General features: G+C 36.9%; 1 protein-coding gene across 2 annotated transcripts in view; it reads left to right on the forward strand.

The window, feature by feature from the left end:
- LOC121430704 (acyl-protein thioesterase 1-like) overlaps positions 1-24,733 on the forward strand; it is a 33,693-nt gene that overhangs the window by 1,151 nt on the left and 7,809 nt on the right. Inside the window, exons 1-2 of one of the 2 annotated variants that reach the window (XM_041628060.1) lie at positions 15,174-15,196; positions 21,336-21,689. In XM_041628060.1, coding sequence (XP_041483994.1) covers positions 21,345-21,689 — 345 coding nt within the window. In that variant the 5' untranslated portion in view covers positions 15,174-15,196; positions 21,336-21,344. Of the gene's footprint in view, positions 1-15,173; positions 15,197-21,335; positions 21,690-24,733 lie in introns of those variants that run through there. The other variant, XM_041628061.1, reaches the window with a different exon arrangement.

The following is a 24,733-nucleotide window of genomic DNA, read 5'->3' on the forward strand; positions in this document are numbered from 1 at the left end:
TAAATACAATAACTTAAAAAACATACTTTTTATATTTTTGCTGACTATCATACTTGTTGGAAAATATTCAAAGATGGCAAATTAAACAAAAGGTATAGAAAATTCTACGTATCTTGAATGAAGCCCCGCAAGTGCTACCGTTCGTTTGTCAATTAACATTCCACCAAAGTCTTTACAGTAAAAAGATTGAACACTTTGCTACTTTGCATAATGCTTTGCATTGATTTACGTGTAAAATAGTTTTTGTGCCTAGTCTTTACCTGTAGTGTCTTTGATATGAAGATAAATTGCGCTGCCCTTTTTAGCTCATTAGACAAAAACTTTGGGAAATTGCAAGCTCGCTCCGTATTTTTTCAATGAGAAGAAAAATCAACGCTTAAATGATGCTAGTAATTGAGGGATATTCATCATAGTAAGGGGAATTGAATTCACATCATTTGGTAAGTTTCGTAGGAGGACTTGATTCTGTAAATCCTCTTCTGAAATTTGCGGGACTTTGTTGCAATTTTGCATGCGCCTTGCCTTCAATTTTCCTGTACACAGCGGCAGTAATGCACCAATGGGTGGATAAAACCTTGCTCTCTGTTGCCTGTGTGGTGAAATAAGGTTGGCAATGTTTAGCTTATTTTCTCTTGTATTAGGGGACAAATGCTTGATTTTTTGTCACTGTTGAGTTCCATTACTCTTTTAATTATTTAATCTAAATATGAAGAGTTTAGTTGCAAAAGGGGTTAGGTCCACTTTGGACAATTCCGAGAAAAACCATGTTTTTTTATTCGCACTTATTGCAATATTTATATACTTATAGAAATATATTTACACTTACATTCTTCTCTTACATGTAGTTTGTTTAATGCTTTATCATATATACTTATATGTCTTTTGCACATTATGAGTTGTTCCCCATTCTTTCCCTTTTCCCCCACTCTTATGCACCAGCTCATTATGGCTCTCTTTGTTACCTGTTTGACCGACCTCTCACTAATTCTCTTTTCATCTCTTCCTCATACCCTCTATCACTGTTTTGTTCCAGATCCTGTTTCATGTTGCCTGCCTCATTATCTTAACTCTTCATGCGTTACGTTTGCATTATTGCACATCCGTAGGCGTGTTTCGTTTGCATTTTTGCACAACCACACATTTCCCATAGACGTCCCATGTCCCATTGTTTTTCGAAGAATTGCATTCCCCGGAGCGTGCCTAGCTACAATGAATAGCCTGGCGTTTGTGTATACTGTACATGTGTATCGATCGATCGCTCGTGCGACATTAGTTTAGCATTCGACGGATTATGACAGTTTACAAATTACAGAATTGTTGAGTTTTCCTTGAAAATTAGTACTTACAAAATGTATATCGCGTTTATTCCCCCCAAAAAATCAATACATCCCGATCACAGCCAGGAAGTTCATTGAAAAAGGAGAGGAGAAAATCAATAAAACCCTCCTCACAAACAATACCATGGCCAGGTTTATTGTTAGGAGTCTGTGACTCATGGCACGAATGTGAATAAGACCCTTTCAATGGAGTACAGTACCTTGACCAGGCAAAAATTTACTCTCTTTTATTTTCCACTATATATAGGCTATTTGTATCAGATTATCATGATTTTGTTATCAATACATAGCTTATGTAATGAACAGTCCAAGTGGATAAATAAAAATCATGCCACTAGCACAAGAACCAAAGTAAAAGGGGGGCTAAATTTTGTTGGAAGTATTAGGAGAAAGCATTTAGAAAATGTAATTTACTATACATTTTTCCATCATTTATCCAATAAATTTCTATATGATAAGAAAGCCCATTTTCTTTCAAAATGATCAGATAGAAAGTTATGGCACTCTAAATAACAGAGTGTATTATACTGCATAGAGGGGATCACTGCTAAAATAATGCAACACACAGGGGGTTTATAGGTGAACGCATGAAGAGTTTATCCCTGTCTCTGCCTACTCCTTTTCTTTCATCCCCTTCACTAACCTGATTGGTCATCTCTTCTCACTAATGCCCCTTTTGTCTCCTTGTTTCTAGTGTTGCTGTTGAATGTCTGTGGTCTATATTATGGTTGTTCCGCTTCATATGTTTGTCATTTTGCCTCCAACGAAGATTCTGCTAGGATCGGGAGCTGAGGCCCCTTTTGACTCTCTGAGAAACTAACTTGTCATGATGTACTACCCTATCAAAATTGGTTTTAAAGAAATCTACCTGTCTTCAATTTTTTATATTTTTTTAGATCAGTGTGGACCTAACCCCTTTTGCAAGTAAATTGAAATGAATCCAATCTCTTTTGATTAAAAAAGTTATTTTTCTTTGCCACTTCCATTCACGTTTTTATTTGAATTTCAAATTTTGTTTTATATTGTCAGAGTGACTAAAAATTTAGAGGTTTAGAGACAGAAAACAACAAAATTTATGAAAAATGGACCTAACCCCTTTTGGCAAATGAGTTCTTCAATAGAGTTTTGTTGCAAAAGGGGTTAGGTCCACTCCAAGAAGATCATTTTTTTAATTCTCCCATATTGCAATATTCTTATGCGAAAATGGTTTTTCATGATACCCTTCCATGAGAACATGAAATTGGGTACTGGTATAAAAGAAACCTACCTGTCATAATATTTGTTATGATATTCTTTTTCAATAAAATTCTGCATGGATCTAACCCCTTTTGCAACTAAACTGAAATGGACCTAGCCCCTTTTAAAAAAAGGGGGTTTTCTTTGCCATGTTAGTTCACTTTTTAATAGGAATTCAACTTCTCTTTGGTATCATCTTATAGAGCTACTAAAAAATCTATATATTGAGACATAAAAATCAAATTCGATGTAAAATGGACCTAACCCCCTTTGCAAGTGAGCTCTTCATATTTATAGAGATTGAAAAATGAAAATTCTCGTGAAATTTTGCTTTTCCACTTATAGAGGGCGTGCACAAAAATAGGCCCAAAATTCAGGTTTTTGAGCTCTCTTGGATTAGTTGGATAATACAAAAATGAAAAATAAATTGTGCACTGCAAATGTAATGATTATGATGGAAAATGGAAATTAGTATTTTTGGTTACAAAGTAGAATTTTATGAATGTTTACAAATGTGTATTGTGTCCTGCATGTCTGCATATCATTTAGATTCCGCACGGGCAGCATGGTAGCAGTGAACAAGTGATATGCTGGCAGAGATTTTATAAAAATTTAGGAGTAGGACTGTTTCATACTATAACCATTTGGTTATACCCCTTTCATAAACCCAATTATGCGGTTAATAGCAGCATAATTTGGTCGTAAAATCAGAGGACCAGAGTTATCTGCAATATTTTGATGCTGCAATTATCCGCGTAATAGCAGCATTGGGACCAGATTTTTACTTTTGAACACATTTCGAAAGTAATGCGGATAATTGCCATGGAGCGGTCACAAGGTCACCCTTTTCCAATGCAACCACATCGGAGGGGATGTGTGCGGTTGCCATGACGATTATCCTTTTTCAGGACGGGCACTCATAAAAATATTTTTGGAGTTTATGAACGCAAGTTTTATTGAATTATCCGCATTACTCTTAGGCGGCTAATTGGAGGATAGGTTTATGTAAGGGGTATTAGCTTGCATGCCCTTTTCCATGAACAATATGATCTTTTTGCATGCGCGTTATTTACTTTAATTAATTTACTATTCAGCGAACATGTGTAATATCTACATGCAGGCCTAATTAAAATTATGGGTGACCAATCAATATTCAATGGTACAACCTTGTTCTCTGTTAACCCTAAACAGGCCGGAGGGGGGGGGGGCGGGGGGTTGAATCAACCCCCCCTCAACATTTTCTGCGATCATTCCGCCGCACAAGTTTTTTTGACCGTGCCACTTGCAAAGTTTATACTTCGTAGTCTCGCGCATCTTTTGAGACCAAATTTACGACACCTGGGTATGCAGTTTCGAAATTATGCAACATTTTGTAAGTGCATGTCAGACCAAAATTTTTTCCAAAACGTGATTTTATGTACAGTCAATGCAAATTGAGTTTTCTTATCTTATTCATAAAGATATGATTATTTTTACTTTAAAGAGCTGAAATCAATTGATTGGTAGCATAATTATGCTTCAAAAAGGTTGTGCAGTAAATCTGGTGAAAAAACAAAGAAAAACAAAAGGTTTAAAAAAAGGAATACATAAGAAATTCATAAAAAAATAAAATACATAAGAAGTTGATTTCCAAACTGAAGCTTTTTTTCAATTACGATTGTTAAGAATGCTACAAAGAATATTTTTACCAAAGATTTGCATTCTAGGAGCTTTATTTAGTGAATTTGAGAAAAAGAATGATTTATGCATAAATTAGCATAATTAATTCATATAAAATGAAATCTCATTATTTTGGAAATTTTACCATACAGCCTTGTAGATTACATCGCACACTACCAGCGTGCCAATTTTTTAGGCGCTCGCGCGATCATCGGTGGCCGAGATCTCAGGGGGGTGAATCAACCCCCACCCCCGGCCAAAAAAGCCCGGCCTAGTTTAATAGGTTAATACTACTCCATGTGTGGTAAAATATATAATTTTTTTTTTTTTTTATTATGTGTTTTATTGGTATTCAAAATCACATATAATCACAATATTTACAGGTAATTGGAATGATTTGAAACAGTTCAAAAGCAGTAAAATCACAAAACAAAGATGAAATGAAAAAATAAATGGAAAAAAATGAAGGGTGACATAAATCAAAATAAAACATTGGACGATACAGGTTACTCTAAAGGGAATACACATCGAGATAAATTTACATGTATAATCAATTGTAGCATATTACTCTGTGCATTGTACAAGTCTCAATTTAAGATACAAAAACAAATAGAATGGAAAAGGGGGAACTACCTGTATCTAAAATAAAAATCATATATCAAATCGCCACTTCTTAAAGTGTACAGTGAGTTTGTTTCTTTTCTTGGCTAGGTGATGCTCAATTTCCTTTTGTTTCTTCACAAAACTTTTAAATAAATCCACATTTGGTAAGGTGTTCTTGAATTTACAAATATAAATATAATATTTGGCCAATAGTAAAAGGTAAGTAACAAATCTATCTTCTATTGACTACAATAAAAAAAACATATTTCAGATTTCAATCTCACTAATTTTCAAAAATTGTTTGGTGTATCAACGGATGGTAAAATAAGGTTAGCAATTTTGGCTTATTTTCTCTTTTTCTTTGTGACAAATGCTTGGGTTTTCTTACAATGTCAGTTTTCATTTAATACAGCTATTCATCATGTAACTTGGTTCTTAAGTGATGTTGTGTCTTAATTATTTTCCTGAATAAAAAAACAGATTTTCCACCAATAGAGGGTGTACAAAAAAATATGCCCCCCAAATCAAGTTTTTGAGCGCTCTGGTGAATACAAAAATTATTCCCAAAATACTAATGAAAATCAAATTGCAACTTTATGGAAATGGGTAGTTTTGGTCACAGAAGTGATATAAATGTATACCATAATGATTTTTTAAAGTGTGCATGTACTGCATTGGCATACCATAGTCCTACCTGTCGATTCCTCACAGGCAGGATGGTTGCAGTGAGCAAGTGCTTATTTTTCTTTATAATCATTACCATGGTTTGACTTTGACATCACAATGGACTTTCCTTACATGTACATGTAGCCAACGACGTCCTTACGAAAGCGACTGGCGCTTATAATCTGGAGAGATTGAAGAGGCCATCATATTCAACAACAACATTTAGTGTTGTATGAAGGGGAGCCCCATGTCTGTGCACCTAAAATTTAACTTAAGATTAAACCTGAATTCAGACTTATTCCACAAAAATTTTCAGTTGATGATGTTCCTTTATATTCTTATGAGTAATAGAGCCAAAAATCTCATGAAAAATTATAAAGGAATATATGTGATTTTCTTGGCTTGGGAAAACCCTCCGACAGTTATTTTCAGATTGATTCATGGAACAAAACATTCATGACAATGGTGCCCCATCATTGAACAAAATAATCATGACAATTGTGCCCTATCATTGAACAAAATAATCACGACAATGGTGCCCCATCATTTAACAACACATTCATGACAATGGTGCCCCATCATTGAACAAAATGGTCATGACAATGAATGGTGCCCCATGAATCAATTGCAGACTATCGCATCCGTTCACTTTACACACGATTCAAGGATTTGATGAGAAAGACTACATTGTGAGGCTGTCACATGAAGTGCCCAAAATTCATTATTTTCCCATCATATTGAGTCAGATTTTTTAATGAATATCTGTCTATGTATTTCAGGTGTAAAGTATGAGGTCATTGCTCATCTTTCTTTATTAGATTTGCGCAGATATGCGTGTGCGCAGACAAGGGCACTTTGCAGATATGGGGTACCTTATTATCTCTCTCTCGTTTCAGTTCCTCTGCTGTTCGGAGATCGGCAGGTACATTTGTATCACTGCAAAAATTGAGTCAATGAGTCTGGTAAATGTCAAGTCCAAAGGGATTGAAAGACAGGCAGTTTGCTGTGAATTGACAGGTTAAAACCCTTCCTGCAACGTACAGTATGTTTGCATTTTTTTATACGCCCGTCCTACATACGACGGGACGTATAATGGTATCACGCTCGGAGTCCGTCCGCCTGTGTGTCTGTCCGTCTGGAAACTTTTCCTTGTAAATGCGATAATTGGTGTGTATGTTACTAGCATTGATCCCAGGAAGCCTATTGATTTTGAGGTGAGAAGGTCAAAGGTGAAGTTGCCACCATCCACTTTTCTTACTTGACCAATAAACTACATTTTCCGCATTACAGGCGGGCGTATTATGTTCTCGCCTTTGTGACACTCTTATTTTTTTATACTTTTGATGTGAAATTATGAACTTCAGATTATCAAATGAATAGTTTGTCAAATTGAATAACAAATTAAAAAAAATGTCATGTATTTTTTGTATGGTTTGGGTTATACACATGTTAGACAGATTTTGTAGGCAGGTTATGAACTTCCTTTTCATTTATGAACTTCCATGTGAATAGTGTCGTGTGGTCCAGTGGTTAGAGCATTGGACTCATAATCGCAAGGTTGTGAGTTCGAATCCCAACTCTGCCATTGTCTCCACTTTGATAAAAAGGCCCGAGAGTGATATCTGTCGTCTATAACGTCAGCCACTATGACTGATTAACATAGACGTTAAATGTTTCATTGGTAATTGGTTATATACCAGCTTGGCGTTTACCAGCAAAATGCTGTCCTGCCGAGTTCCTACGGGAGTTACCACAAACAGAAACAGAAATGTTGTTCTAGATTTGAAACAGTCAAACATGCCATTTTTGCTTGGATATTGCCCTTATCCATTACTATCTGAACTTCTCCTTTAAGTTCTCTCGCATTACGAGGATGATGATAGTGAAAGCTAATGACTAATGTGCACTTCTGCAATTGAAGTTGGTATTTGATTTTGTGAAAAAGTTCCCAGCTAATATCAGTTGACACCACATAGTAAAGGACACACTGTGTGTGCGGCAGTGTGCAATACTATACCCTTTTATATTCAAGGGTGATAGGATGAGAGTGGATTATATTTCATTCTCTCAGATTTGTGGATCACTGAGGGTCATCTCCTTGAGCTGTAGGTCGGGAGAAGAGGAACTTGAGACTCTCAATCAAATACCCCTTTCATAAACCCATTATGCGGATAATAGCCGCATAATTTGGTCGTAAAATCGGAGCGGGACCAGAGTTATCCGCATTATTTTGATGCTGCAATTATCCGCATAATAGCGGCATCAGGACCAGATTTTGACTTTATGAACGCATTTCCAAAGTAATGCGGATAATTGCCATGGTGCGGTCACAAGGTGACCCTTTTCCAACACAACAGCATCGGAGAGGGTGTGTGCAGTTGCCATGGCAATTATCCGCTTTTGTCAGGTTGGGCGCTCGTAAAAAACATAGTGCGGATTATTTTCGGAGTTTGTGAATGCAATTTTTATTGAATTATCCGTGTGCATTACTCTTAGGCGGATAATTAGAGGATGGGTTTTGAAAGGGGTAAAAGATGAATCTTATACTTGATGGAAGGAACGCAGTGATGAGCCTATGAAGGACTAGTCCACGTCCTGGACGATTTTTACTGATTGGGCAAACCATAACCAACATACACACACGCCCGGGCCCGCGCCCTCCACTGATTCACTTACCCCCAGTGATTCACCTTACCCACTGACTATTCAGGGTGTGTGTATGCGTGTACTGTTATGGGCATTTAGTGTGCTGGGTGTTTGGTAGTCGTGTCGTACAAAATAACAACAGTCCAGGAGGTGGACTAATGAAGGACATGAGAAAGAGAGAGGGGATTGTGTTTGAGTGTGTTGGGGGTTGAGGGGGGATGGAGAAGGATTGAGGAAGAGATAGTGTGTGTTAGAGAGAGAAAGGAGATGACAGTTTAACATGGAGAGAGAGTAAAATACAGCAGGAGAGAGGAGAAAGAATAGGGAAGAAAGAGAGAGGAAGGAGAAGGAGAGATGAAAGAGATCAGAGAAAAGGGAGAGAGAGAGTGTAGAAAGAGAGTGAGGGAGGGGGTGGCTTGGACTCAGCAGGAGAATCCTTTAAATTTATGGGGAATACAGTGTGAAAAAGGTATACATGAAGATGTTATTCTTATTTGTCCTTTATTCAATGTTGCTTTGGTAATGACACATCTATTGCTATGGAAATGGTAATTACAATAGCATTTGTTTTGCATTTCCTCACATAATGCTTGCATGATACAGTGGGAATAGTGATCACCTTCAGAGTTATTTTTAGGGTAAGATATTTAAACAAAAACAATTTGCATTGGAATTTATTTCGAACACCCATTTGGATTTGTCCCTTTTCAAAACAAGGTCACTTTCATCAATTGCAATTTACATTCAATCATTCAGTTTTCCCTGCATCCAGATTATGAAACCATTTCTATAACAAAGTATTATAAAGCTATCATTGTAGGTTCAGTCTGTAACATGGAGACAGATAATTGATTTTTTTCTCAAGATAATTGTTATGGGGCCTGTAACACTAAGCTTAGTGATTAATTTATGTATGATTTTCATGATTCATTGTACATTGTATCTGTAGTCAAAACAGTCAATAGAAATTATCTACATGTACGATGATTGCTATTAAAGTCTTTCTGTTACAGGCCCCAGGTGCACCGGGGGGGGGGGGGGGGGCCATGTATAGCTGTACACATGCGTGTTCAAATTATTTCCAAACGGAGTTTTTCTCTGTGGGGGGAAAAAGCTTGGGGAAAAAACATACCCTGTAAAACACATTTGGCTAGTCTCAAAAAAAAAAAAAAAATTGGAAAAAAAACCACCCTAAATATTTATGACCCAACAATTGACCATTGACCTAGTCTTTTAAACCACCCATTTTTTAAAAAATCTATATTTTTGATGCCATTTGATGAGTGCATGCGTCGCCCACGTCCAAAACTAAAAAAAACCCCTTTAAACACGTTTTATTAGCCCCCCTTTTTTTCCACAATATATTTGACTGCCCCCCCCCCCCCCCAGAGGTGCACCTTTTAAGAAATGCATATAGATCAAGTTAGGGGCCATTTTTTATGCTATTACTGGGTGGGTTTTTACTTTAATAATGCTTGATTGTTTGCAATGTACCAACAAGGTAACTCAAGTTAACTCTTTAACCTGATAGTCTCTTCTGACTTTGAAACCCTCTCAAGTTTAACCAGCCTAATACATGATATGTACATTGTTTATTATTAGAGATTTAAAAAACAGAGTCGAAGGGTTTCATGTTGATGAGAAGTGAAGCAAGCAGTCAGTTTCTTGATCTGATGTAGATGCTCTCAGACTCTGAGCAATTACAATGTCTTGAGTGATGAGACACATGTAATAGCTTGTCAAGGATGCATCATTTAGAGAGGGAGATAGTGAGAGATGGCGAGACAAACAAAATCAAATACAGAGAGACAACAGTAAGAGAGAGGTAGAGATGAGATGGAGAAAATTAATAGGCAGAGCCTTAGGGTCTCGGAGGAGGGGGGGATCGAGGCCAAGACTATGGGATGTGAGGACAAAGGGTGAGTGAGAGAAATATGTTTTATTTTCTGAAGCTGCTTTTCACATGCCCAGGGTGGATGCCTTGTTGCTGGTTTCTGTAAGATTTTACCCCTCTTCATTACAGTAATACCAGGGGCCCGTCTTACAAAGATTCGCAATTGATTGATCCAATCAATCGCTACTATGGATGGCCAGCGACGTCAACATCTATCATGCATGTTTGTTCAAAATATTTTCCAGCTATGATGTATATTCATGCATTAATTGTTTTCCTGAAAATTCACCGCACTTCTCTTTGTTTACAAAGGACATTGTGCAAATTTCCTGTAGAAAAATTATGACACTGATAGATTTCCATAGAGTTACGATTGATTGGATCGATTGTAACTCTTTGTAAGACGGGGCCCAGGGATGATTGCAACACTTCTTTTATACACAACACATGTACATGTACTGTCAACTCACAATTATAAAATTTTGTATTTTTAACTCTTTTGAAACTGAGCCTGCATATTACACTGTACATGTATGTGGGCTGGAGTCTAGAAAACCTGTGTTGTAGCAAAGTAATTCAATCTGTAACAGTTTCAGTTGTTATATACAGTCATAGTTCTTAATTTCCTGATGCTGGAAGGTTGCAAAGATTTTATTAGTAGTAATGAATGAATGATTTCCTTTCCCTCCTACATGTACATGAATGCATACCCAAGGCATTTCTTTCATGCCCTTGTGTTCATCAGCCTGTGCACACTAGAGCTTCATCAGACTTGCATGTCTACCTAGTTGAGCCTTTATAATTAAAGAGCGCTGTAATCTAAACATATTTCACAGTCAACTGACAACTCAGTTCATGCACTCTTCCTTGACTTAAGAGAGATAGATGATATTAGAGCTTGGGGAGGGGTCAAGATATGATCTCATGGGATTACAAAATGGGGACTTAAAGAAATTGGAAGCAGTTATAAAGAATTGCAGAGAGTCTGGGCCGTGAGTCTTTCATGATAACAGCCATTTATCAAAGTCATCTAGATATAGAAATTAAAATCTTCTGAGGTGCATTACCTGGCTTTTGCTTGAAATACTTTTTGTAGCGCTGTGTAAAGAAAAAAAAGGAAAGAAATAACTTGTTTTTTTTGCATTTTGCTGTTAACATTTGTAGCATGAAGCTGTATGGAGAGTTTTCTATTAAAATGTCAATTATGTGATCTTCAATGTTCTAAACATCACATTCCCTTTTCTTCGTAGACATACCTACGTACATGAAAAAACAATTTTAGATAGTTTTCAATAATTTGTGTCAGCCTGAAAAATTTGTGTTTTCCTTGAGATCTATAAAATATTTATTCCTCATGAAGTAGATGATTTTTTGGGGGGTCATTTTCTGTATCAGAGGAAACTGGATCCTCTACGGTAAAGGCTTTATGTGGACTGTACAAATGTCATTAAGATATATTTTGTAGTTGCAGTAAACACTGATTTCACAATATAAGTCTTTAATACCAAGACTCATTGTCACCATATCAGCAAAGATCTAGAAGTATTTATGAATTCTGAAATCTTAAAAAAAAAAAAAGATCACCATCCAAGACAGAGCACATGTTGGACAGTGTATATTATTATTGCTTGGAAAAATACCTAACATTTTGCAGGAATCCCATGCATACTTTTGCTAATTTTTCAGCCATCCTGCACTTCTCCCCAAATCCATTGGCACATTTATACAGAAATTTTATTTATTGAATTTTGTACAAACTCACATTTGTATTAACCACAACAATGTATCTACATGTACATGTGTAGACTACCTTTAAACAGGATGAACAGGATAACATGTTCATATCTCCTAGAGATAACTACATGTATTCATCATGAGCTCTCTCCATTTCAATAGTCACTTCCACATACATGTAGCCTAATGCTTCTTACTGAGTGAAATGTTTCACCATAGATGACCTGAAGCATTTGAAAACATGTTCATATCTTGGGAAGATATCTGGTCTTTCTTTCTTTATGCAGCTCATAAAATTCTAATACTAAGCGAGATACTATGTACCAGGTTTTCTTTTCTTTCATGGACATTCCCATCGATCCTTTGAATACACCTCTATAGTAATGCATTTTCGTTTTCTTAAAGGACAAGTGCACCCAAATGAATAGTTGATGTAAATATAAAGAGAACAAAATAAATCATCAGATTCCTTCCTGAGCATGTGAAATTCACATTAGTGCAGCATAATGTGAATTGATGAAGAGTCTCAATATTGTTAAATCTGCATGAAATGAAAAATTGTAATTATCATGAAATACTGAATAGTGAGGATATTTAGTATGTCTCTTGTGTATCTGTTTTGTGAGAAATAAGTGAAATTTTAAATGTCACAATTTTTTTTCTTATCTTACATATACATGCATGCCTCATATTTGGATGAAATTTTTAGTATTATGGTTGCTTGAAAATTTTGTTGGGGGTGAATTTGCCCTTTATCATTTTTCCTTTTTCCCTCTTTCTCCCCCCTTCCCCTCACCATTTTCTTTTATCTTGCTCTCATTTACCCTTCTTCAATCTCCTAGTAAATATTTTTGCATCCCTTATTTTTTTCCCTCCTGCTCTCTCTCTCTCTCTCCATCCTCACAATAATAACACTTACACCGAGTCTGCAATCATTTAATGGAAATAACCCCCTTCCATTAGTTATATTACACTGTAGCAACAACACCCTAAGAAGGTAATGGCCTGTCTGATTCATCCTTCTCACATCACCCCACGAGGGAGCCGTTAGCCATTCATCTACAATCCCATCCATTCCGCTCTTTCTCTTCACTGATCACCTAGCCCTCGTATCACATTCTCTGATGCTGCTACAATTCCATCTTCTCCGCTGATATAGGCATCAAACACAGATGCTCAAATAGTCCAATCTACATGGGTGTTAAAATCGGTTCTATTCTAGGATATTTTTATCTTCTGGTCGAGCTTGTCAAGCAGTGATTTGTCTTCAGTATGAGGTAAAATGCATTTGAAGATGCAGTTGTCTGGGGTTTATTTTGCAAACCATTTCTGTTGAACTGTTGTTTGTCAAATTATTAAAGTACCGTATCAGCTTTCAGTGTAGCCTGTGTAAATGATACACATTTACCGTGTTTACAGGCTGCATTTGCTTTTTCATTGCGTGTAAACACGATTAATTTGCATCAGCTCCCGGTTCAGAATCGGCAATTTTGCACCACCAAAGTAGTAGGTTCAGAACCGTGAGCCGATGCAGAATCGGCTTTCTTACCACATGTATAAAACAGAGAGCCATTTCTGCATCGGCAATTGGTGCACATTTCATTTACTCTACCATTATGACGTACTTGTAAACACACGGATCCAGTGTTGTCTTTATTATGACGTATAATGTTTGTGCGCGGATCAGTTTTTGCCCCAAAAGCCGATTCTGCATCGGCTCGCGGTTCTGAACCAAAAGCCGATCACATGTAAACATGGTACTTGTGGCTCTAATCCTTGATGTATTTTAGTGTAAAAAACTGATGGTTAACAATCTACATTTACCACTCTCCACTCAGGAATAGGGTACCCAGTAGGAAGAATCCTTGAGCATCTGATCAGGGTAGCCATACTAAAGCTGGGATCATACTAGTTTGAAGCTCTTCATAGATTCACTGAATTTATGTGTGTGTGACTGTAGGATTATGAAGATTATCTGTCTGTACACGTACAGTCTGTATGACATCCCCCATAGCTATTGATATTCACATTGTGAAAAAAACAACAGCATAGTTTAGATCTATTCCTGAAATTCTGTTGAACAAAATATGATTTCCTTTTTCATGTATGTATCTAGGATCTTTATATGGACATGGATCTATTCTAGATATATGCACAGTTTACATTGATGATTGTATATGACTGCACCTTTGATACTAAATCTAAATTTAGCTCATTTCTCTACAGCCTCCGAATGAGAGTTTATTACAAAGCTAATATTACTTCTAATGCTACAGATAAATGTCAAATTTAATGAGATACTTTTGCCATTTGTCTTATTTTGCTGAGAACGAAATTCCCTCTCTGATCAACACTGAATGTTGAAAGCAGTATAAACAGTGTGGAGGATTGATTAGAATTTTATTACTTTTCATATTTTAGTATCTATAGATTCTGTATGGAAAAGAAAGATTTTCAGTAATATTTCTGTCTTGGCCAGGAAGGTGAAGGCGGACGTACATGTAGGGATCCAAAAGACATTCCATCGTCTGTCCATCACAGAAAATTAATTTTATCAAGACTCTCTTTTAAATATGATGTGATCCTATGGCAACCAAACTTTGGTGCTAGATGCACCATGTTTAATGGTGCTGTCAGAGGTCACATGGTGGGTCAAAGGTCATTTGAGGTTACACTATTTTATATTTTGAACCTGCAGGACTTTTTGACATACCTTCTTGTGGCACCAAACATACAACTGTTGATCCATTAGAAACCAAATATGGATGCTAGATGCAACAATGTCGTGTTGTTTTGCCCTGAGAGGTCATGTGATGAGGTCAAAGGTCATTTGGGGTTAAACAGTTTTTACTGACTTGACTCCCGTGTAACAACTTTGCATCCATTGCTCCTTTTTCAACTAAACTTTGGTCAGATGCATTTTAACGAACCTTCATGTAATATTGGCATCAATATCAAATGGTATGGTCAAAGCCATCTTATTTCAAATGGTATTTTACCTTGGGGCTGCTTCATAAAGCTGTTCATAGCATGAAGCAACTTTAAGAACGACTGGTGAACCTTTCTTACGCACTAAACCAGCGTCAATGAATGTACCATTTACTACGAGAAAGGATCACCAGTCGTTCTTAAAGTCACTCTTAACTTTATTAGGAACAGCTTTATGAAACACCCACCAGCAACACTAAATATGAGTCATGACTGGACAAGGGTTGGTCTAATGGCAACCAAACTGAATATGAATTACATCTTTATTCTCCAAATTAACACGTACCCTCCTTCACCCAAGTAGAGTTACCTGTAGGCTTATATTGAATTATTCAATAAAGGAAAGAGATCAATGGAGAAGAGGAGTGAGATGTGTAGGTACCTGTATGTTGGTATTCATAGTCGAAAAGTACAATTTGATAAAGTTCTCTCGGTGAGTTTTATAGCTCAATTCAATCTCCATCTACTCTAGATAGTCCAATACTAATGTGTTCATGAGGGCGTGTGTTGTATGCATTTTGGCTGTGTGTGTATAGTGTAGACCCTACATGTGTGTCAGCTTTATCAAATTAACCTGTTGTACAGTTTTCCAATATCAGATTCTCTGCTAGGCATGGATGGTATGGAATAAAATGGGACAGTCTGGCTCTGGGAGATTTTAATTCTATCCTATCCACATAGATCCCTATTCCTAAAACAATTGAACTGCAACAGCTACATGTAGCAAGATGTGAAGAAACAAACATAGTGCATGGAAACCTGCAAAATTGTCTAATTTGAAAATTATTCTTGATTAAAAAAAAGGAAGTTTCTCAAATTGAATTTTGCTTTACATGTAGGTATTTTTTCAATATTTCTTGTTTCACAAAAGTAATTCTCACATTTTAGATCACAGTGTATATTAATGCACATAATACAATGTAAAGATTTGGTACATTAAAATGCAGCATCAGAGATGCCAAGTTCAAAGACCAGCTATGCATGAGATTTTCTGTGAATCTGAGTGAGATCACAGACATTGTGATCAATGTATATAATAATGATAGCCAATTTTTATAAAGCGCTTTTCCCAGAATGGCCCAAAGCGCGTTACAGCATATTATTACCCCGGTCATTGGATTCATTTCAATCAAGCACGAAAAGTGCACAATTTCCACTCCCTGGGGAGCATTCCTTGCATTCATCGCAGCCACATTATGGCGCTGGCAAAATCAAACATACAATATCTTTCGCATCCTACCGGGTACCCATTTAGCACCTGGGTCGAGAGTGGCAAAGTGTGGATTAACGCCTTGCCAAAGGACGCTAGACCGCGGTGGGATTCGAACACACGACCCTATGTTTACAAGGCGAGAGTCAGAACCACTACACCACAGCTCTTCCACATGGGGATATGGGGATAGGCTGTGAGATTTGAGGGGATGAACAAGAGTCCAAAATGCTTGAGTCTCATGCATAATGCGTGAGACTTGGTAGCTCTGCAGCATACATGTACATATTATGTTAATAAATCATTTTGTGTTTTAGGCCTCATTGCAAAAACTTTATTGCAATGCCCCATTATTGATTTTAGGATATTTTATGCTTCATTTGCAATTGAACACACATTACATTGGAAGTATCGTGGAAAAGCAGGTCTGACTCTTACCTTGCAATCTTAGGTTAGGGATGTTTGTTCGAATCTTTCCCAGGCTTTAAAAGCGTCCTTTGGCAAGGCATCAATCTACACTTTGCTTCTTTCCGCCCAGGTATTAAATGGGTACCCGGTACAATGTGAAAACCACATAGTCTTGCAGGCGTGTGGAAGAATTGTTTTGTATTATAAGGCTAATATACATGTACATGTATGCGTGTGCTCCTTGAAAAAGGTATGTTTTTAATTACAATGTATTTTGCTTATAAGCATTAAAGGTCAAGTCCACCTCAGAAAAATGTTGATTTGAATCACTAGAGAAAAATCAGACAAGCACAATGCTGAAGATTTCATCAAAATCAGATGTAAAATAAGAAAGTTATGACATTTCAAAGATTCGCTTATTTTTAACAAAATAGTTATATGAACGAGCCAGTTACATCCAAATGAGAGAGTTGATGATGTCACTCACTCACTATTTCTTTTGTTTTTTATTGTTTGAATTATACAATATTTCAATTTTTACGAATTTGACAATTAGGACCTCCTTGCCTGAAGCACAAAATGTTAAAATATGGAATTCCACGTGTTCAGGGAGGAATGAAACTTCATTTCACATGACAATGACGAGAAAATCAAAATATTTCATATTTCAAACAATAAAAAACAAAAGAAATAGTGAGTGAATGACATCATCGACTCTCTCATTTGGATGTAGCTGGCTCGTTCATATAACTGTTTTTGTGAAATGAAGCGAAATTTTGAAATGTCATAACTTTCTTATTTTACATCCGATTTTGATGAAATTTTCAGTGTTATGCTTGTTGAATTTTTCTCTTTTTATTCAAATCAAGTTTTTGTTGGGGTGGACTTGTCCTTTAAGTAGGCCTATAGGCCTACATTTGAAATGTAACTATTATAATTATTGTACAAGTTTCTTGCAATGCCCTGATAAAGTATACATGCATTTTAAGGATTTGTTTGTCGCTGCACAGTACATGTACATGTGTGCATTTTTTTTTTTTTTTGCTTTTGCACTTATCATTCATCCACTGGCAATAAATTATGTGCAGGCTGAGGAATACAAGATGAAAAGTAGTTCACTCAGTGACCTTTTACTGAGAAACGTAACATGGTGGGCTTCAGGCTTTTTCAATTAGCACATCAGTATTTGATTATTTATACTTCAGGAGGAGTAATGAGTTTCAGAGTACTTAATAGGCTACATGAGATGATTATTTTTATTCCTGCTATTTCATGCAAATCCTGAGCCATGATTTTTGGGGTGTGATTATTTGTTTTCTTATTCTACCTCCTTTTTGTTATTTTATTGTGGAATTCATTTCAAGATGTTTCAAGAGTATATTTTCATCATTATAACATGTACCAGAAATTAGAATGGAGACAGATTTTGCAATCGCATGAAATTTTGAATTTACAGTATATGCGTACTATAGGTGATACATTATTTTGCTATAGTCTTAACCCTTACTAGGCCAAATATTTGGAGTTGTATTATCTATGACGGGGGGGGGGGGGGGGGGGGGGTGAATACAAGGCTGTATGGTTAAGTTTTCTAAAATATTTTGATATGAATTAATTATGCTATTATGTGTAAGTCACACTTTTTTTATAACTCACTATAAAAACCTCCTAGAATGCTAATTTTTGGTGTAAATATTCTTTATATGTATAATCCTTGTTTGAAAATGAATTTATTATGGTATTGTTTTTGATTTTTCTATACATGTATTTCTTTGCTTAAGTTTTGACCTTTTGTTTTTCTTCGTTTTTTCACCAGATTTATAGCAGAACCTTTTTGATGCATAATTATGCTTAAGTCAATTAATTTCAGCTATTGAAAATAAGAATAACTATATCTTTATGAATAAGATGAGAAAATCAATTTACATAGTACATGTAAACAAAATCACATTTTGGGTCTGATATGCACTTACATTTATATTGTGTAATTTTTCAACCACATACCCGGGCATCATAAATTTGGTCTCAAAACAACATTTTCCCCAGCGGTTTTAGGGTTAAAATCTTAGAGTTAGGATAGTATTAGAGTTTTTGGTTCAGAAGTAATCTTATCAGGATTAGCGTTTAGTTTTGGAGGTTATGTTTTTCATATGTTTGGCTTAATGTACAGATTTTGCATGCATGCGAGCAATTGTCCCTTTAAAGCATATTTCATGGAATGGTTCTTCATACCAATACAAATCTTTCTCGTTCCCAGTATTGTCTCACCTGCGTAGCAGAGTGAGACTATAGGCGCCGCTTTTCCAACTCTAAATGAAAACCAATTTCATGACAATACAATATTTCAGTTGAACGGAGAGATATAATATTGTATGTTTAACTGAATGAAAATTGGAAAAGCATTTCAACACCATCTTTTTGTGGGGCGAGTTCAAGACGCATGGCCATGTGTAACTTGACTCCCATTTAAAAGAAAAAGATCTACACCTTGCAAACAGGAAAATTGAGAGAATCAAAGCCCCTTAGAAGCCTCTTGCAGAATTTCCTCGATATGTCATACAACATGTACATGTATTTATCTTCATGCGTCACTCTTGTTGTTCACCTATTTGTGTATATATTCAGTTTGGTTGCTGGGCATAATTTCAATTGAAATTCTAGCTGGTTTATTGGATTGGACTCACATCCCTAATGCTTTAAGCGATATCCATATTTGGATGGAGAAATTCTTTCTTTTTTGCTATTGTTTATAGATCATACTGTACATCCTTGTAAAATTTCTAAAGAATAGTCTTCCACTTTCCTCCTTTTAAAACATGTTTCTAGCATATTGTTGCAGGGAAGGAGGGGGGGGGGGTTGAGATGCACATGCAATGAATATTTTTTTGCATTACATGTACATACAAGTAGTAGAGTTTGGATAATGCTCAGAAATAAAATGCTCCCTCCCTAATACATACAATGTACTGCCTTGATGTCACCCCTAATATTTCAGAGTAGCTAGCCATGATAATTCACAAGAGCGTGTACTGCCACTCACATGCTTCATTTGATAGAGATGCAATTGACTTTCTCTCATCTTGAGAGTCAACAACATAGAGGCCTGTAGTAAATGTCCTTCATGGCATGTTCAGACCATGGAGCCACCTCATGTTCACACTTTGATTGAGAATGCTCACATACAAATCCCAGTTACTACATGTATGTGTGATATGCTGCACCTTTCATTCAATCTTGGATGCGGCTCAGATGTGGCTTTTTTCAGTTCATGAAAGGTCGAGGGTCAGAATGAATTATATATTTCAGTCATCCTTTCGAGAAGACTCTTGACCCATCTCCAAACTTTTTTTTTTATTAATGAGCAGGATTCTCAAATTGTGCAGTTTAATAATGCAGGTTATGTTTCCCATTACAGTTATGACAGTAAGCCACAGTATTTCCTCGCTGCACTCTTGAAAGATGATGTAGACTTTTTCTGAAATCCTGAACGCAAGTTTTGTTGCCAATCCGCATTTACGGTATTTTGAGGGTGAATCCTTGAAATGAATATAAGATGAAAATTGTTGCTGCGTGAGCACTGTGACTGAATATTTAATGTGAACAGGGCTCCAATAATCGTGTGCAAATTTATTGTGAAGTATGCGTTAAGACACTGTCCAATGACTTGTAAGAGTACGCTATTTTAGCCTCATCAAGAGGCCTTGTTTCAACTGTCCTCTGTGTGGTTGGAGGATAAGATACAATAGGTGGTTTCAGACCGCCTCTAAGTTCATCAGTTCCAGGTATTTTCTGATTGGAAATTTACCCTGATCAGAAAATACCAGGTGATTTCAGAAATGTGATAGCAAATTACTTGTAATCTCCCCGAAAGTACCTGTTATTTATAGTATTTATTTGTCAAAATTACGAGAACTTTCGCAGTGATTTTTCCAAGGTTGCAGGTATTTTGGTATCGTGAAAGTAAATTACGGAAACTTCTAGCTCAGCGTGAAGTTGGGCGCCTCCTGCTGAGCCAGAGATTTTTAATCTTGCGCCTTTCTTGCTTATCAGACCGTACTTCTCATGTTCTTAACTTCAGGAATTGATCTCGAAGAGTACATGTATGTTTCGGGACAGTGTGAATGTGGGAATAATTAATGGGTATTTTGTGGCCTAAAAAAGTTATTGTAATTTAATGGGGATTCTTGTAATCAAGGCGGTTTGAAACCAACTAATGTTGCTTCTTGATTTCTTTTCCCCCTTTTGAGAGAGCCCATCTGAATCTTAGGTAAAAAGTGCTGTGATATATCCTCTATCTAATTTTTCAGCATTACAGAGCCCAGTGATTCTATTAATTTTTTAAAATGATTAAATAGTGATACTAGTGCTCAGTGGTGTACGCAGGGGAAGGGGTGCTTGTCAAATTTTGTTTTGGGGTAGGAAATCACCTAAAATCTGTGGTGAAGACCTTTTTTTTGGGGGGGGGTGTCAACATTTCTCTCAGCTTGAACCCACCCCCTTCACAAATCCTGCATACGCCACTGCTAGTGCTCTCTCTCTCATTTATGTTTTGTTTTATTTTTCTCTAAAGTGGATAATTAGCTTCCAAACTTTAATAGTGATTGTATACTAGAAAGCTGCAGACAGAGATCTTGATATTTTCAGCTACCGGGGTATCAACATTTCTTGGAAGTCGTTTATATGAAAAATACAATTTTTTTGGGGGGGGGTTGAAATATTGATAATCCAGTAAAGCTGGTTTTGGTCATGCTTACACATCATATTATCTAGTAATTGATTTTGGATTTTGGAGTTTCTTTTTAAACTTAGAATAAATTTGTACAAAAATCTCCATGTATGTGGCTGAGCTGATGTTCAAACTTACTGTTGCATTGGTTTTGAAATGTGTGTAATGATATGATATTCATCCATTATAACATACATAGATGTCTTTCATTTGTCTCTTTGTATTCAGGGCCTTTAAATGTCTGGTCTGTGTGCATCACTAGTAAAACTACCAAGTAGGATTCCATCCCTGGTTAGTTTCACATCAATCCTCTTTCAAATTCAGCCAATCAGCTCTCTCCTCACAAACCATCAACCAATCAGAAATCACCGTACATCAAGTCCTACTTATGTACAGCAGAATCCTGCCTCAGGTGTTTGTAGTGGATTTAATTGTAGGAGGGAGGAAGGTCAGTCTGGAAACCGTCCAATCAGATCAAGAAGGAATTTGAATCACCCAATCAGCAATCAGTACATGTGCGGTAATTCCTATTCAAGCATGGCAGCACCAACTATAGCCCCTTCAGCTAAACACACAGCTACGGTTAGTATAATACATACACGTATCCCAATCCCTACACCTAGCATTTTGAAGTCTTTGATTTGATTGATTGAATGGTTTATTTATTTCAATATTCACTGAAAATAACAGCCAAAGGCTGAATTACATTCAGTTGACATATGGTTTATATACAGACATTTTAAAAATATACAAATTGGAACAAAATAGCCAAATATCAAAATTGTTCTACAAAATAATTATACATATATGAAATAAATTGAAATACTCAGCATATGAGAAGAAAGCCTCAGAGAAAGAATAAAGTACATGGGAAAACATGTTGGAACGAAAGACGGAATGAAAAAGAGGAAGACAGGGAGACAAGAACAAAGTTAAAAAGTTTGGGTATTTAACAAACATGAGAAAAAAAAAACCATCGGTAATAGTAATTATAATGCAACAAATGGAAAACTGAGGAAGAAACAAATTATATTGGAATATGTGTTTTTAAGCCAGTGCAACTAACATAATTCGGAACATTTCAACGATAACGAAAAATAACATCTTGAAGTATGAAATTATCCAGGTAGGTATGATTTGTCATAATGAAATGATGTTTTTTCCATAAAGGGCTATTTGGATAAAAAAAAAGAGGTGCCTGAGTAGTTTAATTAATAAAGCATATAGAGAACAGAGTTCTTTAAAATAAGTGTTTGTATTTACCTATGTATAAATCAAAATAAACAAAATATGACTATCAAATAATGTACGTTACAATAGACAAAATCGGGAACATCCAGTGGACATCATGGAAACATTAGGTTGGGTGTGGAAAATGATTAAAGATTATTCAATAGTTTAACAAGATATGGGATTGCACTGTCTCTTAATCTGTTTTTCCTGAATTTGGGTAGTGTGTATGGTCTAGAATGCCTTGTTGATCGAATATTCGAGTCTCTGGTTGGCAAGAGATGGCAGAAATGGGATGTTGGCTTCACCAGGTCCTTCGCGAATGAGAGAGACAATGCCTTACGTCGATCAGCAAGCGAAGGCAGTTTGAGAACAAAAAGTGCCTGCTCGTAAGATACATAGCTTTCATCTAATACAACTCGCAGGGCTCGCTTTTGTATCGACTCCAGTTTTCTTGCTTCCTCCTTGGTAATCCCGGCATTCCAAATGGGGGCCGCGTACTCTGTGACTGGTCTGACATAGCAGGTGTATATGGTGAGAAGATCAGAGGGTGGGAGGGCAAACTTCTTCAGGAGACGTAGCATGTAGAGTTTGCGGTTGGCACTTTTGAGAATTTCAGATATGTGTGTACTCCATTTTAGGTTACTTTGAATGCGCACACCCAAGAGCTTGACACATTCAGCCTGATGAAGTAATTCGTTTCCGACTCTGACTAATGGGGAAGGTGTTGGATTCCTTGTAAAATAAAACTCAACAGTTTGACATTTCTTTGGATTAAGGTTCATTTTGTTTGTGTGAGACCATTCACAGAGACGGTCGACTGCCGCTTGGATAGCAGGTTCTTGCTCTTTACCACGACACTCTATCATTGACAGATCATCAACATACTTGTATACACAGACATTGGGAGAAATAGGCTCAAGATTATTACATGCATCGTTAATCATGGCCAGGAAAATAATCGGGCCTAGTTTGGTCCCCTGGGGGACACCTCCATTTGTTGAAGTCCAGTCAGAGAGTTGATGTCTATAGCGAACACGTTGTTGTCTGTTGCTGAGAAAATCACCAATCATCTCCACTATACAAGGGCGAACATTCAGTTCAAGCAATTTACGAAAATTGCAAGCCCATGATCCACGTGGTCGAAGGCCTTTGCAAAATCTGTCAGGACAAGGGTGGATGACGACTTCGGCTTATCTGCATTAGTGTAGATTTCATGCAAGAGACTGATGAGGCAGTGCGAAGTTGACATGCCACGTCAATTTCCAAACTGATGCCGATCAATGAAAGGCTTCATATCCTCAAGTGTCCACTTTGCTAGAAAACTCTCAGCCACTTTCGCAAAATGATCAGTGAGAGAAATTGGCCTGATGCTGTCTAATGTAGTATGTGACGATTTCGGCACCGGTGTGATTGTGGCTTTCTTCCATACATGTACATCAGGGAAAGTTCCACAAGAAAAGGAACTGTTGATGATTGAGCAAATAGGCATGCTAAGTTCATAAGCGAATTTCTTGATGAAGCGGGCATTTACTCCATCGGGTCCACCAGCTCGTGATTGATTTATCGCTTTTAGTTGCCTATGCACCTCCCATGGCTGTACAAGTGGTACAGGGTGACGAGATGGTAAGTAGGAGGGTAGCAATCGACGATCAAGAGGTTGCAGGTCAGCAGAATAGGAGGCAAAACATCCATTGATGCGCTGAGCAATCTCAAACTCATTGTCAGGTTCAACATCAGGTACAGTTATTGTTATTGGTTGGGGGTCATTTGACGTTATCTTACGGATCCCACGGTACCAGCCAGCCGGATCCTCCCTTTTCAAGTTCTGAATTCTATTTGAATAGAAAGACCGTTTTGCATCTTTAATTGCTCGTGAAAGCTGGTTTTTGTAGCGAGCAAAAGCGACCTTGTCCCCCTTCTTAAATGCTTTTTGTCTAGCATTTATTAGTGTTTTGATGTATGGTGTCATCCAGCATTTATCTGTGGGGTGGAGCTTAACTTTACGAAGAGGACAGTATTTTTCCATGGCCGAATGCAGTGTAACGTAGAATTGGGTGCACTGTTCAGAAACACAATCTTGGTTATAAACCTCGTCCCAATTATGATTAAGGATCCATCGTCCAAATGCCCTCACATCGCTATCTTTCATTGGGCGTGATGTTCCTACAGATAGCTTATTTGTGTTGGGAACAAGTTCATTGGAAGTCCAGTAAGCGCTTGAGTGATCGCTTCGACCAAGAGGTGCGAGGATGTTCGGTTCATTGTATCTGCTATGTAAATTGGTAATGATCTTTTCTAGCGTCCGTTCACCTCTGGTTGGCTTGTTAACGACTTGGCGAAATTTGGCGTCACAAAGAAAGGGATTCAAGTCAAGCAAGTTAAAATCCCCCAAG

This window comes from Lytechinus variegatus, chromosome 17 (genome assembly GCF_018143015.1).
Source record: "Lytechinus variegatus isolate NC3 chromosome 17, Lvar_3.0, whole genome shotgun sequence".
Classification (NCBI taxonomy): Eukaryota; Metazoa; Echinodermata; class Echinoidea; order Temnopleuroida; family Toxopneustidae; genus Lytechinus; species Lytechinus variegatus.